At 40.5% G+C, this 18,959-nt stretch overlaps 1 protein-coding gene across 3 annotated transcripts in view; it reads right to left on the bottom strand.

Moving 5' to 3' along the window:
- Positions 1-18,959, bottom strand: part of usp6nl (USP6 N-terminal like) — a 307,312-nt gene that overhangs the window by 54,024 nt on the left and 234,329 nt on the right. For all 3 annotated transcript variants that reach the window (XM_068059486.1, XM_068059488.1, XM_068059485.1), the window contains 2 exons: positions 12,887-12,935; positions 9,015-9,135 (listed from right to left, as the gene is read on the bottom strand). In XM_068059486.1, coding sequence (XP_067915587.1) covers positions 9,015-9,135; positions 12,887-12,935 — 170 coding nt within the window. The remainder of the gene's footprint in view (positions 1-9,014; positions 9,136-12,886; positions 12,936-18,959) is intronic.

Below are 18,959 nucleotides of genomic sequence, written 5' to 3'. Positions count from 1 at the left end.
AAGTTATTTGGCATACCTCGTCCATGCCAGTGATCATGCTCCACACAAGTCTCCTCCCATCCTTCTTTATCTAATTCCATCAACATATCCTTCTATTCCTCTCTCTCCCTCATGCGTTCATCTAGCTTCCTCTTAAATGCATCTATGCAATTTATTACTTTGCTTTTAATGAAATGCTTTCCTTAAGGATTTTGGTCAAAAACCATGGCCCAGATTTTTGCAGTAGTAATAATGGCAAAACTGCCAGTGTGTGCCGTATTGCTTCTCTGAAACCGACAGCAACTTCCGAGTCCTCACATGTGCAGTTAAACATGGAAATCCAGTCGTGCTGTCAGTGATTCCACACTTTTCTAGATGCTGCACTTTGAGTTCCCCCGCAGAATGGAATCAATCAAAAATCACTGAACTTTTATGCTTCATCTCACTGTAAAAACCCTTGAAAATATTACAGCTTGTTGAATGAGGTGTAACTGGGTTTTTCATAAAATGGCATCCTAAGCTCATAATTACTGCTACATTGGCCCTCAGTTATTTTATATTTGTTGAATGTCAAATTATGATAAATCCACATTAAAAAAATTTTTTTTTAAAGTTTGATATTTTAGCTTCATCTTAATTGCATGCGTATATCCCAATCATTTATTTTGCTATCTAAAATGTAAAATTAAAAGTGAAGGGATTCAGTGATTTTTATTTCCTGGTTTGCTGCCTATGAGAATACTTCAATGCAATTGGCTGCTTCACCTGCTTGATAACGTCAGTACCGCTGGACACCTAGAGATCCTTCAAAAGCGCAAGATTCAAACTGATATTGGGAAAGGGGAAATTCACACCAGAGAGGGATCGGTAGAACTTTCGTGGGCAGCTTTCTTTAAGACCAGTGTGAGCGCCACTACTTCACCGCTGACCATGAAATCCAGCCCAATAAAAACAAACATTCTCAAAATTGCACTCAGTGGTCATATTATCTCCTTAGTCCTGATTCGAGTCTTCCTTTGTCACAATGGGAAAACAAGATTACGGAAAAATTTACCAATGATGCCTAATGGTTTTTCCATTTAATTCAAATCCTCCCCAACCACAGACCCGACCCGCCCCCCTCCCCCTATAAACTCTGCAGATATGCACTAGGTCTCCAGATATAGCCTATTATCCACAGCACAGATGAAACTGGGAATCTGCCGTGGAAGGAATCATTGCAGGAACTATGTAAAAAGAAAAAGTGTTATCACTGCATTATGAGGTAACAAATACCCAAATCAGGTCAGCTTCATCTCGTCTTCAGTGATAGTGAGTCTACAGCATCTGTCACAGTACAACTTACCACCTGAGAAATTATTTCAGACCACATTTGACAGGAACATGCAGCTGCAGTTCTCATTAACTTATTCAACTCATCCATATGCAATCTAGCTTCATTTCAACAATGGACAAATCCTTACACACATAACTTTTAAAAGTTGGCAGCTGTAAATATCTGATGAATAATTGATGTACAGGAATTCAGTTAGGGATCCAGATTATGCCATAAATCACAGGAATGCATCTGAAGAGATGCATTAACTATCACCTAAAACCTAGCATAAGACTATTCCTAGAACCTGATTTTTAAATTATATACTATGGCAGATGTCACCACAGACACGAACTAAGAGGATGCTTCAATCTGGTGATTTTAGTAACGTCTTTACCGAAGGACAATGACAGAAACATCTCAGATTTATCAAGAAATAAGTTTGTCACTAGTTAAAAAACAAACTATATTATAACATTCAGGTAATGGCTTTATGCAATAAAGGTACACAAAATAGTATGTACTGCTTTTGCATTCATGCGAAGAGTATTGTAGCATTTGTAATCAAACTCTGAAGTGGTGACAGTGTGCATGACTGAAATTAATTCAGAAGCAAAATACTGCAGATGCTGGAAGTCTGAAATACCACCAGAAAATGCTGGGAATACTCAGCAGGTCTGGCAGCATCCGTGGAGAGAGAGAAACAGAGTTAACATTTCAGATTGAAGACCTTCATTATAGTACTGATGATAGGTCATTGACCTGAAAGGTCAACTCTTTTTCTGTCCACAGATGCTGCCTGACCTGCAAAGTATTTCCAGCATTTTCTGCTTCTAGTTGAAATTAAATGTCTTCCGGATAAAAACCAATTGTGCCAAATTTCCTTGGGCTGTCTGTGTCACACCAAAATCCTGGAAGAAATTTTTCTGACACATCAGTATAGATTCTGGGAATCAAGTAAAACGACAAATCTACTAGTTTTCTTGAAAAGAAATGTCTGCCATCCTACAGCATTATAATAATGAAGCCAGCTTCTAATACCACTGACCATGGTGTCATGTGCTTAATATAATTTAACAATGCTGATTGGCCTGTTATGTCATGTGCTTAGCAGGGACCAGATATCTGGTCAAAAAGATACACTTTTTCTGATGCCATTTTAATTCTCTAAGCTCTCTTCCTCTTCAACTCCATTATTTCTACATCTCAGGCAGGTTATCCATAATCTCTGGCTGTTAAAACTGGCAAGTCTGCCCAAAGCACTTCAGCTCAAACTTCGCTCCTACCTGCCCACCCATGTGCTCTAGATCTGCTGTGTCTCAGTGAGGTGTAGCATTACTATTCCAGTCTGAAGCTAATCTGACTTTTACTACATCAAAGCCCTTTCCAAATTGAACCTGTTATTTTTTACAGGCCCAAAACCCCCAGTTTTCCTACATTTATGCAGGTTACAGCAGCTTCTGAAACCACTGCAACAGGAAGGGGACCCCCAATCGATTCTAACAGTATCAGGTAGCCCCACAAATTCCTCCCTACTTAAATCCAGCCCCCATGTTCTTTCCCAGCCCAATCTTCGGGTTCTCAGTTTTTTTCAGTTATGTGTTTAAGTACTTGCTGAACAATTTCTCCTCTCTTAGCCTTTGCCTTCCATCATCCAGTTCCAGTACCCATTTTAAGCAAGTTGACTATAGAGTCATCAGGCACAGACAGATAACATTTGGCCCATCCTGGCTCTCCAGAGCAATCCAGTCAGTCCCATTCCCCAGCTCTATCCCTGTAGCCCTGCAAGTTTATTTCCCTCAAGTGCCCATCCAATTTCCTTTTGAAATCATTGCTCATCTTCGCTTCAATCACTCTTGTAAAACCATAGAAAAATTATGGCAAAAAGGAGGCCATTCAGCCCATTGTCTGTGCCAGCCGAGAAAACTAGCCGCCCAATCTATCCCACCTTCCAGCACCTGGTCCGTAGCCTTGCAAGTTACAGCACTTCAGTTGCATGTCCAGCTACCTTTTAAATGAGTTGAGGGTTTCTGCCTCCACCACCGTTCCTGGCAGTGAATTCCAGACACCCACCACCCTCTGGGTGAAGAAGTTTTTCATGTCTTCTCTAATCCTTCTACCAATCACCTTAACTCTGTGCCCCCTGGTAGGGGAAAGAGGTCCTTCCTGTCTACTCTATCTCATCTTTGGCCTCCTTGTCTCAAGAGACAATAGGTAAGCGCCTAGAGGTGGTCAGTGGTTTGTGAAGCAGCGCCTGGAGTGGCTATAAAGGCCAATTCTAGAGCGACAGACTCTTCCACAGGCGCTGCAGATAAAATTGGTTGTCGGGGCTGTTACACAGTTGGCTCTCTCCTTCCGCTTCTGTCTTTTTTCCTGCCAACTGCTAAGTCTCGTCGACTCGCCACGCTTTAGCCCGCCAGCTCTGGCGATCGCTGGCAACTGACTCCACGACTTGTGATCAATGTCACAGGATTTCATGACGCGTTTGCAGACATCTTTAAAGCGGAGACAAGGACGGCCGGTGGGTCTGATACCAGTGACGAGCTCGCTGTACAATGTGTCCTTGGGGATCCTGCCATCTTCCATGCGGCTCACGTGGCCAAGCCATCTCAGGCGCCGCTGGCTCAGTTGGGTGTATAAGCTGGGGATTTTGGCCGCCTCGAGGACTTCTGTGTTGGAAATACGGTCCTGCCACCTGATGCCAAGGATTCTCCAGAGGCAGCGAAGATGGAATGAATTGAGACGTCGCTCTTGGCTGACGTACGTTGGCCAGGCCTCGCTGCCGTAGAGCAAGGTACTGAGGACACAGGCTTGATACACTTGGACTTTTGTGTTCTGTGTCAGTGCGCCATTTTCCCACACTCTCTTGGCCAGTCTGGACATAGCAGAGGAAGCCTTTCCCATGCACCTGTCTGTCTGTCACTCTATCTAGGCCCCTCATAATTTTGAACTCCTCAATCAAGTCATCCCTCAGCCTCTTCTGTTCTGAGGAAAATAACACTAGCTGATCCAATCTTTCCTCATAGCTGCAACTTTCAAGCCCTGGCAACATCCTTGTAAATCTCCTCTGTACTCTCTCCATAGCAATAATGTCCTTCCTGTAATGTACCCAGAACTGTACCCAATACTCTAGCTGTGGCCGAACCAGCATTTTATACAGTTCCAGCATTCCATCCCTGCTTTTGTATTCTATACCTCGGCCAAATGAAAGCATTCCATATGCCTTCTTCATTACTCTATCTACCTGCCCTGCCACCTTCAGGGACCTGTGGACACGCACTCCAAGGTGGCTCACTTCTTCTACTCCTCTCAAAATCCTCCCATTTATGGTGCATTCCCTTGCTTTGCTTGCCCAAGGCGATCTGGCGAAAACGGACTGGTTACAGCTACTTGCCTGTATCCAGTGAGGATTTGAAGATGATCCTCACTGCATCCGCTATTTCCTCCCTGGCTTCCTTTAACAACCTGGGATACAATCCATCCGGCCCCGGCCATTTATCCACTTTCGAAGATGTCAGACCCTCTAGTACTTCCTCTCTCATTATGCTTATCGTATCTAATATTGCACACTCCTCCTCTTTTACTACAATGTCTACATTATCCCTCTCCTTTGTGAAGACAGAGACAAAGTACTCATTAAGAACCCTGCCCACATCTTCTGCATCCACACATAATTTCCCTTGTTTCCCTTAGTTATCCTCTTGCTCTTAATGTACTGATAAAACATCTCCGGATTTTCCTTGATTTTACCTGCCAATAATTTTTCATGTCCTCTCTTTGCTTTTCTAATTTTCTTTTTTACTTCACCCCTGTACTTTCATTACTCCTCTAGGCTTTCCAAACTATTACGTTTTTTGCGATCGTCATAAGCTTTCTTTTTCTACTTTAACTTACCCTGTATGCTTCTAGATAACCAGGGGGCTCGAGATTTGGCTTAACCACCCTTTATCTTTTTGGGCACATGCCTACACGGTGCCTATAGAATCTCGCTTTTGAATGCCTCCCACTAGTTTGCCACTGATTTTCCTTCAAGTAGCTGTACCCAGTCCACTTTCGCCAGATCACCTCTCAGTTTCGTTAAAATTTGCCTTCCCCCAATTTAGAACTTTTACTCCTGTTTTATCTTTGTCCTTTTCCATGATTATGCTAAAACTAACTGTATAATGGTCACATTGTAAATAGCGAGGTCCAGGACATTACCACTCGCTGTGCAAAAAGGTTCTTCCTCACATTCCCCCTGTATCTCTGGCCCAAAACCTCAAATCTGCATTCTTCTAGTTCTTGTACCATCAGCTAATGGGAACAGCTTTTCTTTGTCTGCTCTATTTAAACCTGTCATAATCTTGTACACCTCTATCAAATCTCCCCATAACCTCCTTTGCTCCAAGGACAACAACCCCAGCTTCTCCAACCTAACCTTGTAGTTAAATTCTCTCATCCCTGGAACCATTCTAGTAAATCTCCTCTCACATCCTTCCTATGGTGTGGTGACTAGAACTGGATGCAGTACAATAGTTGGGGCCTGACCAGAGCTGTATAAAGGTTCAGCATAACTTCCCTGCTTTTTTGTACTCTAGCCTCTGTTTATGAAGCCCAAGAGCCGAAGGGCCAAATGGCCTACTCCTGCTCCTATTTTCTATGATCCCATATACTTTGCTAACTACTCTCTCAATATGTCCTGCCACCTCCAAAGATCTACGCACATGAACCTCCAAGTCCCTCTGTTCTTGTACACTCTTTAGAATGGTCTACAGCGCCTCTCCCTATCCCTTTTGCCAAAATGCATCTCCTCACACTTGTCAGTATTAAATCCCATCTGCCACTTGTCTGCCCATTCTGCTAGCCTATCTATGCCCTCCTGTTGCAGTCGAACAGTATCATTCTCACTGTTTGCCACACCTCCAAGTTTGACATCATCAGCAAATTTTGAAATTTTACTCTGTATCCCAATATCCATGTCACAAAAGCAGATTTGTGCACCAGATTCAGTCATGCCTCCTTCCTAGTTGGACCAGGAAAGGAAGTTCTACTGACATTTCAGAAATTCCTCCCCTCGTTACCCTTTACTCTAACATTATTTCAAACTATAGGTAAATTGAAGTCCCCCAATATCACCACTGTTACGATCAAGGTGGGAGTAATGCACTGTTAATTCAGTCCCACTACTCCACAGGTCATAGCATATCAAATAAAGTTTCCCACCTACCGAAGCCCAGCCAAATTAAACACTACTTTTCCCCCAGAATAAAGCAAACACCAAATCAAGTTTCTTTAAACAACAACATTAACTATTTATTAGAAAAGAAATAATAGGTCTTAATGACTAATGAGATAAATCTGTACATGAAAAAAACTAATGCCTGGCTACCCAACCCGAACCCGACCACACGTGTCCCGTTCGGGTCGGGTAGGGTCTATAGTCTGTGTCCAGCATTCGGGCTCGTGTCAGGTCAGGCCAGCTGTGGTCGGGTTTTGTTTTGTATTGTTTTCTTTTTAATCTACACTTTGACGTGATTTTTTTTCTGTACTAATAACGTTTGATATTTTCGGGTCGGGTCGGGCATGAAAAACAATTGAAGGACTCTGGCCCGGGTTGGGTTTTAATTTTATACCCGAGCCAGCTTTAGAAAAAAACCCTTATTCCCTTAATCCTCATGCACACATACATACATTCAAAAAGCAACCGGTTTCAAAAGGGTATTTTGGATTATAACTGTTTTAGGAATAGAAGCAATAATAAAAAAAAATTGATGTTCACGTTCTGGTAGGATGTTTTTGGTACAGTGAGGTGTCCCAGAGTCAAATAGTCGGATATCACTCAGTCTCTCCAGGCGAGGTTGATGAACAGTCTGTGATGGGTAGGTGTTCATGACAACTTAACTGTGTCACATAGGTCTTCCATCAAGGGTGTAGCAACAGGTCTGCTGGAGTCTTGAAGTAGCAGTCTAGCAGTAGAATTCTTCAGATTTTAGGATTCCTTAGAATACAGGAGGCAGCAAGTAGTTCACTGGATGCAGAAATTCTTCAGAGACCAGGGACAAGAGGAATCTGTCATCTTTCAAATACAGGATTCCTTTTCAAGAGATGCGAGCCTCCTTTACAGAGAGATGTAGCACTTTTCTGGATCTTTTCTCTCTTGCTACAGGCAGGTCAGCAAAGATTTCAAGTGCCTGCCCTTTGTCCAATTCACAGGCTTTTTTTAAAGGGTCCAAAGTGAAAAAAAGAACCATCCTGAACATGGTCATGTTGTGGAATAATCAGACTTGGCACGGTGAGTACTCGCAACCTACTTTAAACACAGTAGAGCTCACTTTGAGACTCAGTGCGATGTTCCAAAGAATTTCAGTAAAACAATGGCAATTATACTATTCTGCAACCAATAATCTTACAACAATAGTCCAATCCTTAATTTGCATTCTAAAGCACCAATAATATTACAATTCAGTTTTTGCTCTAAACGAATAAGATACAGTAATTTTCAATCCTTTGTTTACATATCTATCTCACCATTGGCCTTGCAGCTGGTACAGCGCAATAACAGAAAGAGACATTATGCTTCAGCAACACTCTTCTTATCTCATCACCCAGACATGACATATTCCTAAGGAACAGTTAGTGTGAGAAAAATACTGACCAGGTAAACCCACACCCCTTGTCCAAGGATGGCTCACCTCAGGTTCCACAGTCACATGTCCAGACACAGTGTCTCCCCCTGGTTCCAAAGCTGCTCTGAAGGAAGGTCAAACCCTCGTAACTTCCTTGAAACTGCTGGCCTTCCTGTCACTTCCTTTCAAAACATTGCAGGAATTTTTTTGCAGGTGTCTTTTACTGAGCAAAATCCTTTTTTTCCAGTTTTTTTTTGAAAACACATAGAAGTCCAAGAGTTTAGTACAAAAATAACCTTTTGTGACACCACTCTGTAGCTCTAACACATCTTCGTGATTTTCCTGCAGATGTGCTCCTCTCTCTCAATATTTGAAGACTGATGGAATACTCCCAGTAGTGTGATCATACCCTTTTTGTTTCTCAGCTCTAACGAAATAGATTCTGTCCTTGCCCCCTCAAAGACGGCTATTTGCGCTTGTAGCTCATCAACGTTATTCATCACACTTTGTACACTTACACACATTGTGACGCAGTCCCATGGCTTTTAAACAGTAAAAGGTATAAATTAAGTAAATTAATAAATGTGTCTGACTGGCACAGAGTGTGGATAGACTGGAGGAAGCACAAATATATCCATTACTTTCTCGCATTTAAAGAATGGGGCCCCCAACAATGGTGGGCGAGGAGGCCAACAGCCATCCATTATAGTTGAATAGGAAATTGCCATGAGAAGGGCATTGAGAAATAGGTGTCTCAAATAAATGAGGGCACAAGAAGATATATTTGGTAATAAGATAGCATTTCAAGCAGTAGAAATTGCATATTATCTGGCAGATGTTGAGGTTAATGAGGTGGAAACTGAGCACAACAGCAACCCTGTTGTTCAGAGATGAACGTTGGACGTGTGGCAAACACATAGAAGGGCCCCGTCAATCTCAGACAAGCAAAAGCCTTTAAAAGATTGGTGTCTTGGTGCTATCCATGTACAGTCATAACCACAAACAATGCACACAACAGTCTCATAATTGACTCAATCATGACATTCATAATTTTTCCATGACAGTTAACAGATTGTATTTTTTTTTTTAAATGAACATGTCTGGAAATATCTTACCATGCATGCTATGTTTTGCGTCAGAAAGTAGTCTAACGAGTGCCCAGAAGGCATCCTCTTCATTCAGATACATAAGAAGCAGTGCAGTGATCTGACTCATTCCCTGGCAGTAACCTACTTCCTGCAATTGAATAAGATGCAAAAAAAAAAATGTTACAGCAGTCACTTAAGGGGAATTTATTCATTTCCCTGCACAGAAATGAATGAGGTTTGGATATTTAATTTATGCAATTTTTTAGAATGAAGTAATTCTTATTAATGATTTATGAAATACAAACATTAGGAAAAGGAACCAATATAAAAACAGTTAACTTCCTTTCCAAATCTAACTTCTACTGAAATCACAGAGCTTCAGAAAATGCAGCAGTTTGCAGAACTTGTTTCTACAGTCAACATAACAAATGCACCAGAAGTGTAACTGATTGTCAAAATGTGAAGTTCTGCGAAAGGTAGCACTGCAAATACATGCATTTTTCTACAACAGGAACAGCATAGTTGAACATGTATTGTGAAATAGAACTGATGCACTTTTCCCAACAGAACATAATTTACGAAGTGTCAAATTTCAACTATTGAAGAGATACCTATTTGGTACTAGAAATCAGAAAGTAGTCAAAAAAGGCAAAGATAAACTATAAAATTAAATTAACAAGGAAGATAAAAAGGAATAGTACAGTATTCGACAGACACAAACAACAAAAAAAAAATCAGGACAGGGTTAGTGCTACTAAGGGATACACACAATAAACTGAAAGGTAATGACAAATATTAAATAATTACTTTGCCTAAGTATTTACTAGGCAAACTAACATGGTGAACATGACATTGGAAGAAGAGAGCAAAAGGATATAAAGACATTTAAGATAGAAAAGGGAAAGATAATTGATAAACTAATCAAACTTAACGAGGATAAAATCCCTGGTTCAGAGGATTGCATCCACACACATTAAAAGCAGTTAGGAAAAAGGTAGCAGAGACACTATGACACACATATAAAAAAAAACGATCAGTAAAGGGAATAATGGCAGAGGATTTGTGGACAGCTAACATGATTTGTAGATAAAAAAGGAGCTAGAACAAGTCCATGGAACTATAGCCCAATTAGCTTGTTGGTGGTAGGAAAGATAAATGAATCAAATGTGTAATAGAAAAACATCTAGAAATTGAAAATATAATGAAGAGTAATTAGCACGCTTGATCAACTTTATTGAATTCTTTGAATTAACTGAAAGGGTAAATAAAGGCAGTACAGAAGACACAATATATTTGGATTTTCAAAAGCCTTCAATAAGGTACCATATAATGGACTCGTGACCAAGGTTAGGTAGAGTAGACAGGAAGGACCTGTTACCCCTAGCAGAGAAGTCAATTACTAGGATGGACAAATTTAAGGTGATTGAAAGAAGGATTAGAGGGGACATGAGGAAAAACTTTTTTACCCAGAGGATGCCTGGAATTCACTGCCCAGATCAGTGGGTGGAGGCCAAAACCCTCAACTCATTTAAAAGGTACCTGAACCTGTACCTGCAAGGCTACGGACCAGGTGCTGGAAGGTGGGATTAGAATGGGTGGTTAGTTTTTTCAGCCGTGCAGACACGATGGGTTGAATGGCCTCTTTCTGTGCCGTAACTTTTCTATGGTTCTAAGTCGCAGAATGAATAGCCAGTTGGCTACAAAATAGAGAGTAGGGGTTAAAGATAGTTACTCAGATTTGCAAATGGTGGGAAGTCGTGTTCCACAAGGGCTCGCGCTGGGACCATTGTTGTTCACCATTTAGATAAATAATTTGGACTCAATTTCAAAATGTGTGCATGATATTAAAATGTAGGATGTAGTTAATACAAGGCAGGACTGTGACAAAATACAGGAAGATGTCAATGAACTTGCAGAATGGGCATATAACTGACATGAATATCAATATAGCTAAGTATGAAGTAAAACATTTTGATGGGAAGGATATGGAGGCCACAAACTCCTTGGAAATTAAGTGTCGATGTGGGAAAGAAGAACAGAAGGATCTGGGGGTACAGATGCACAAATCACTACAACTAGCTACACAGATTTATAAAACTATTAAAAAAGCAACAAAGCACTGGGGTGCATTTCTAGATAGACTGAATTGAAAAGCAAAGAATAAAAGCAAAATACTGCAGATGCTGGAAATCTGAAATAAAAACAAGAAATTCTGGAACCACTCAGCAGGCCGGCAGCATCTGTGGAAAGGGAAGCAGAGTTAACATTTCAGGTCAGTGACCCTTCTTTGGAACTGACAAATATTAGAAAAGTCACAGATTATAAGCAAGTGAGGCGGGGGTGGGGCAAGAGATAACAAAGGAGAAGGTGTAGAATGGACAAGGCCACATAGATGACCAAAAGGTCACGGAGCAAAGGCAAACAATATGTTAATGGTGTGTTGAAAGACAAAGCATTAGTACAGATAGGGTGTTAACGGACTGAAGATTCAACAGCAAGTACAAACATGAAAAAAAACAGTGGGTAAGCAAACTGAACAAACTAAGATGAAATGAAATAAACACAAAAAAAAAATTGTAAAAAATGTAAAAAAGAAAAAAAGAGAAAAAATAACTAAAAATAAAAGTAAAATGGGGGGCCCGTCATGCTCTGAAATGATTGAACTCAATGTTCAGTCCGGCAGGCTGTAGTGTGCCTAATCGGTAAATGAGATGCTGTTCCTCGAGCTTGCGTTGATGTTCACTGGAACACTGCAGCAATCCCAGGACAGAGATGTGAGCATGAGAGCGGGCGGGGAGTGTTGAAATGGCAAGCAACCAGAAGCTCAGGAAAAGCAAAGTTATGTTAAACTTGTTTAGACCACACTATGAACAGTTCTTGTCTCCATATTATGAGAAAGGATTTAGAGAAACTGGAGAAGCTGCAAAAAAAGATTTATTAAAATGATACCAGAACGGAGAGGTTATACCTATCAAGAAAGACTCAACAGTTTGGGACTCTTTTGTATCGAAAAGAGAAGGCTGAGGAGTGAACAAATGTGTACAAAATTATGAAAGAGATTGATAGGGCAGACGTAGAGCTAATGTTTCCATTTGCAGATGAGACCAGATTTGAGGCCATAAATATAAGATAGTCACTAATAAACATAATAGGGAACCAGAGCGTGGTGAGGACGTGGACACCACCACCACCCACCTCACCCCACAGCCCAACACGGACTAGTTGAGGCAAATAGCATAGATGCATTTAAGGAAAAGCTAAATAAGCACATGAGGGAGAAGGGAATTGCAGGATATTTCAATGGGGTTGGATGGAGGCGGGGTAGTGGGGGGGGAAGGTTGGAATGTGGTGGCTGGTGTGGAGCATAAACACTGACGTGGACCTGTAGGGTTGAATGGCGGTTTCTGTGCTGTAAATACTTTGTAAATACATAGTAAGTGAACTTTAGCAAAGTTATTGGATGAGGTGGATCAAACGTCAGAATACTCTAGCTTACTTTCATTCCACAAAATAAAAGGTCAACTATTACCAGTGACATACTTTTATGTTTGACTATTGAAGTGCAATTGATGAATTTTATGGCCACAATGAATATTCTCCTGACAGTATCAAATTCTTCAAAAGGGGTGAAACACCCATAAAAAAAAATTATTCCACATTTTTTCACGTATCCTCCACATTGAACTGCCCCCTTCTTGCCACCACTCATTTCAAAATCAAGAGTTTCAACAATCAATTTACATAAAAAGTGAGACTACTAGAACTGTGCATTTCAAAATCAATTAATAGCTTTCATTCTGAAAACTTTTCATCTCTGCAATTTTACAGAAAGACAATATCAGAAAGAGAACAAACAGCTTTGAAACATATATCAAAAATATTGATGATAAAGAACATACCGTGTTATACATGGAATAAGCAGCTAAAACGTGGAACAAAGCTTGCTGCCTGGAGAAGAGAGATGCAAAGAAATTACATATCAACTTTGTTCTATGCCACATTGTATACATCCTACTTAAATCTGAAGGCAAGATCTAGAGTTTAGTGTCTTTTCAAGTGTGTAAATCCTCTGTTTATACACATGTACCAGTGGCTGAAGAGTTAAACAAAATAGTACTCTGGAACTTGCAAGAGAGACATTTATGGACGGTTCCTAAAGAACAAACAGATTTCACTATCTTAGCTGTGTCTGGCACAGGAATCGAGAGAGGATATTGCCTTGCAACTGAAGGCTCCTGTCCTGGGAGAGGACTATTTCCTGAACCTAAGTCATGAACATGTACTGTATAGGACAAACAGTCTACAATGGCAGAAGGTCTTTTGGACAGGTCATAAAATCCATCCCCAACTTCATGGTGTCTCTCTTGGTTGCTGGCTACCAGTTACCAAATCATCCTTCTCATTCCTCAGTTTAGTCTTGGGCAACTTATTTAAGGTATGGCTCTAATTAGCTTTCTGTCAGATTACTCCATCTTTGTGTCTACTATCACTCTGCTTCACCCCCGTACTCAGGTAGTGATCATGATCTCACAGACCCTTAGCAGATCCCCAAATGTCCAGAGATTCCAGAAAAAACACTGATATGGAGCAAAACATTATTAACTCCCTATGTGACATATTAAACAAACCCCTAACATCTGAATTCATGTATGCAACCACTACAGAATAGCAGATACTTAGGATTTAAAAAAGGTATATGAATGACTGTCAAGTATTTATTGTCAAATTTCAATTGGAATTTTCATGTTTTACTAGGAGACAAGTCAACCTGGTGTCTTTGAAGCAAAAAAAAAAAGGCTGCTTAGGGCAGTGTACTCAACTATTTCATGACATTTTAACTTTTGGAAGAAAATATTCAGAAGTACTTCATGCACAGTATATTTGCAAAGAGAGCTAATAACTCCAAGTGAGTCACTAAGTTGCAATACACTCATGAGTAACAGCAAGAACAGAGCTGATTTAGCACAACTATTGGGATCACCAGAGAACACTGCAGCTTTAAGTATAATTTCAATTTTGTTTATAAAAGCACACTCACACAACCTTTTCGGAAGTTTCCCAATGGAGTTTAAATTCACAAGCAATCTTGGCATCAAAACCAAGTTTAGCCTCTTGTTTCATAAAAGCAGCATCTTAATAATTTTGACACAAGACCAGCATTATAATTTGGAAGCGGGGTGGGGGGAGGAAAGGATCAACTGATTGGAAAACTAAGTTTTACTGAAAAATACCATATTATTTCATAGCCAAAATACTTTTGGATTGTCTTGATCCAACCTCAATTCAGTGTGCATTACATGTGCACGATGAATCTCTGTGGAAAAAAGTATTAAATGACAAGTAGTTCAAAAGAAAGTGGTCCACCACCACCTTCTCAAGAGGAACGAAGGATGGGCAATAAATGCTGACCTTGTAACACCCATATCCAGAGAATAAATATTTTTTTTTTTAAAGAATCCGCCTAATTATGTGTGCATACAAGAAGCCAAAATCGATCAGTTGTTCCCAATGTGTTGTTCTATGATTCTACAATGACAGATTTTATCGAAGTACCATTAATCCAAGTAAATTTGTATCATTTAATTATTGCATTTTGCTTTCAAAAACAATGTATTGTGAACATTTCTTATTGAACCTCAATACTAGAAATGTAAATTTTAGAAATTTAAATACACTATTAATATTTCCCAAGCTTTAAATGTGACATCAGTAGCAACATATCTGTTTAACTTTTAAACAAAGTATTCCCATATGACTGACAGTACCTCCATAAACACACTTGAAAGTGACCTTTGCAAATCTATGTACTTGTGAACATGTGCAGTGCTATGCCAGGAACAAATTAGAAAGGACCATAAGGACGTTGCATAGGGGAGCAGTGCGAAACAAGATCACACATAGTCTACAATTGCTTTGTGGGAGGAGAGTACTGCACAGAAGATCAATAGTTATGATATATCTCACGCACTTGCCGATGTCAAGCATTGCGGCATCTTTGTAAATATTCAGGTCAGAATAAAACACAGCCCTAGAATCATCAAAGTTTTTTTAAAAATTAGATGCGAGTTTAAAAGTTATTGCATTCAGACAAGTCAAGTTCATTTGCGAACTACATTTAATAACACAAACTGAAATGTGTAATTAATAGAGATGATCACCACCTCTTGCATGCCCCCAATCCCTAAATGCGACTGGAAGAAGAGTTTTCCTTTTAATGCTGTTAAAGCACAGTTCATTAAGTAGACATTTTATCCAATGCTATGATTTTAATTTTAAGTAAAGTTTTATTGGAGTACAGTGCTGTTCACAATGATGGCTATTGTGAAGATTTCAGTTGAAGGAAGTTCATTGCCATTTTAGTTTTGATTCTTCCTATCAACATAAATATGAAGCACTCATTAAGAAATAAAACAAACTTAAAGAAATAAAAACATTAAAAAAATCAAACTATCAAATATCAAAATATCTGCACTGAGTGCTGCTGGAGGGCACAGAGTGCTAAGAAGGGAGTTTGGTAAGTGAGGGAATTCAGTGAGGGAGGGGCTCCTTTCTTTTTCTACCTTTTTTCAGCCTCGAGTAGCTGCCTCTCTCTTCGGTACGGGGAAGAAGCTGATTGGAAAGTAACTGGTAAGTTATTCTACTTCTAATTGTAATAAATAGTTTTTAAAGTTACAGTATGGCAGGTCAGCTCAGCCAAGTGTAATGCACATCCTGCGGTATCTGGGAAGTAATGGATGCACCATGTGTCCTAGACAAACACATCTGCAGGAAGTGTCACCGATTCCAGAAGCTTGAGCACTGGCTTTGGAACGCAAGCAGCAGCTGGAGTCACTTGCGCATCCATGAAGCAGAGGACTACGTGGATAGCACATTTATGGAGGTGGTCACATCACAGGTTAGGAGCATGCAGGCAGAGAGGGAATGGGTGACCGCCAGGCAGTCTAGGAGAACCAGGCAAGCAGTGCATGAGTCCCCTGAGTCATTGCTTGCTAATCAGTTTACCATTTCCTATACTGGTGAGGACGATGGTTCCTCAGGGGAGTGCAGCCACAGCAAGGTCTGTGGCACCACTGGTGGTTCTGCTGCACAGAAGGGGAGGAAGAAGAGTGATAGGGGATTCGATAGTCAGGGGATCAGACAGGTGTTTCTGCGGCAGTAAACCTAACTCTAGGATGGTATGTTGCCTCCCTGGTGGCAGGGTCAAGGAGGTCATGGAGCAGCTGCAGGACATCCTTCTGGGGGAGGGTGAACAGCCAGAGGTCGTGGTCCACATTGGTACCAATGACATAGGTTGAAAGGAGGTCCTGAAAGCAGATTTTAGGGAGTTAGGAAGGAAATTAAAAAGCAGGACCGCAAGAGCCGTAATCTCAGGATTACTCCCAGTGCCACATGCTAGTGAGCATAGCAATAGAAGAATTGATCAATTGAACACATGGCTGGAGAATTGGTGTAGGAGGGAGGGCATCAGATTTCTGAGACATTGGGACCGGTTGTGGGGCAGGTGGGACCTATACAAGATGGATGGGCTACACCGGAACGAATATCCTCAGAGGGAGATTTGCTAGCGCTGTTGGGGGGAGTTTAAACTAGCTTGTCAGGGGGGTGAGAACCTGAGGGGTAGCTCAAATTGGAAGGAAGTAAAGCTGGTAACAGGAGGTAGAAAAGTAGCAAGCGACATTATAAGGCAGGCAAAACAAAGGAAACAAAGCAAGCATCAACTTGGTTTAGAATGCAGAATATTGTCAAAATGGCAAGGTTAAGGGCACTCTACCTGAATGCACGCAGCATTCGCAACAAGGTAGATGATTTAAAGGCACAAATAGAGGTAAATGGCTGTGATCTAATTGCCATTACGGAAACGTGGCTACATGGTGACCAAGACTGGGAACTGAATATTCAAGGATATTCGACATTTAGGAAGGATAGGCAAAAAGGAAAATTGGTAGTGTTGCGCTGCTAACAAGGGATGGGATCAGTTCATTAGCAAGGGAGCATCTCAGATCGGAAGAACGGATGTGGAATCTGTTTGGGTGGAGCCAAGAAACAGCAAGCAGCAGCAAACATTGGTAAGGGATGTTTACAGGCCAAAAAGTAGTGGTAGTGTGGGGCATTATATTAATAAGATTAGAGAAGCATGGGGAATACAGTAATTATGGGTGACAGCAATCTGCACATAAACTGGGTAAACCTAATGAGCACGAATGCTGCGGCGGACGAGTTTCTAGAGTGTTAGTGATGGTTTTCTAGAGCAGCATGTTGAGGAACCGACAACAGAACAGGCAATTTTAGATCTGCTATTACGTAATGAGAAAGGGCTAATTAATAATCTTGTTGTAAAAGAATCTTTAGGGATGAGTGACCATAATCGATAGAATTTTACATTATGTTTGAAAGTGAGGTAGTTCAATCTGAAGCCAGGGTGTTAAATATGAACAAAGGAAATTGTGAAGGTATGATGGGAAAATTCACTGAGGTGGATTGGGAAAATACATTAAAAGATATGACAGTGCATAGACAATGGATAGTCTTCAAAGAATTATGACATAGTTTATAGCAACTATACATTCCTTCAAGGCACAAAACCCCCAAAAATAATGGCAGTCAACTGCGGCTGACAAAGGAAGTTAAGGATTGTATAAGATTAAAAGAAAAGGCCTATAAAGTTGCCAGAAATAGTAGTAAACCTGATGATTGGGAAGACTTTAGAATACAGCAAAGGATGATGAAGAAACTGATAAAGGGAGAATAGAATATGAATGTAAACTAGCAAAAACATTAAAACAGACTGTAAAAACTTCTAAGGATACGTAAAAAGGAACAGTTTGGCTAAGACAAATATGGGTCCATTATAGGCAGAGTCAGGAGAATTTATAATGGGGAATAGAGAAATGGCAGAGAAGCTAAATGATTACTTTGTGTTTGTCTTCACTGAGGAGGATACAAGAGATCTCCCAGAATTAGAGATCCAAGGGACTAGGGAGAATGAGGAATTGAAGGAAATAAGTCTTACTAAGAAGGTTGTATTGGAGAAATTAATGGGGCTGAAGGTTGATAAGTCCCCAGGACCTGATATTCTACATCCCAGAGTGTTGAAAGAGGTAGCTATGGAGATAGTAGATGCATTGGTGATAATCTTCCAAAATGCTATAGATTCTGGAACGGTTCCTACAGATTGGAAAGTCGCAAGTGTTACCCCACTATTTAAGAAGGGAGGGAGAGAGAAAACTGAATATTACAGACCTGTTAGCCTTACATCAGTAGTTGGGAAAACGTTAGAATCTATTCTAAAGGATGTGATAAATGGACATTTGGATAATGATGATATGATTGGGCATAGTCAACATGGATTTATGAATGGGAAATTATGTTTGACAACCCTGTTGGAGTTTGTTGAGGATGTTACCAACATAATTGATAAAGAGGAGTCAGTGGACGTGGATTTTCAGAAGGGTTTTGATAAAGTCCCCCACAGGAGGTTGGTTAGCAAAATTAAAGCACATGGGATAGGAGGCAATATATTGGCATGGATTAAGGATTGGTTAACAGGCAGAAAACAGAGTAGGAACAAATGGGTCATTCTCACTTTGGCAGGCTGTGACTAGTGGGGTACAAGGATCAGTACTTGGGGCCCCAGCAGTTCACAATATTGATCAATGATTTGGATATGGGGACCAAATGTAATATTTCCAAGTTCGCAGATGACACAAAACTAAGTGGGAATGTGAGTTGTGAGGAAGATACAAAGAGGCTTCGAGGGGATTTGGACAGGCTGAGTGAGTGGGCAAGAACATGGCAGATGGAATATAATGTGGAAAAACATGAAAAGTTATCCATTTTGGTCGGAGGAATAGATGTGCAGAGTATTTCTTAAATGGTAAGAGATTAGAAAGTGTAGATGTACAAAGGGACCTTGGTTGTCCTGGTCAATAAGTCACTGAAAGATAGCATGCAGGTGCAGCAAGCAATTAAGAA

The sequence above is a fragment of the Heterodontus francisci genome, chromosome 27 (genome assembly GCF_036365525.1).
Source record: "Heterodontus francisci isolate sHetFra1 chromosome 27, sHetFra1.hap1, whole genome shotgun sequence".
Lineage (NCBI taxonomy): Eukaryota > Metazoa > Chordata > Chondrichthyes > Heterodontiformes > Heterodontidae > Heterodontus > Heterodontus francisci.
Note: the sequence above shows the minus strand (reverse complement) of the source record. Positions and strands in the feature narration are given on the sequence as shown.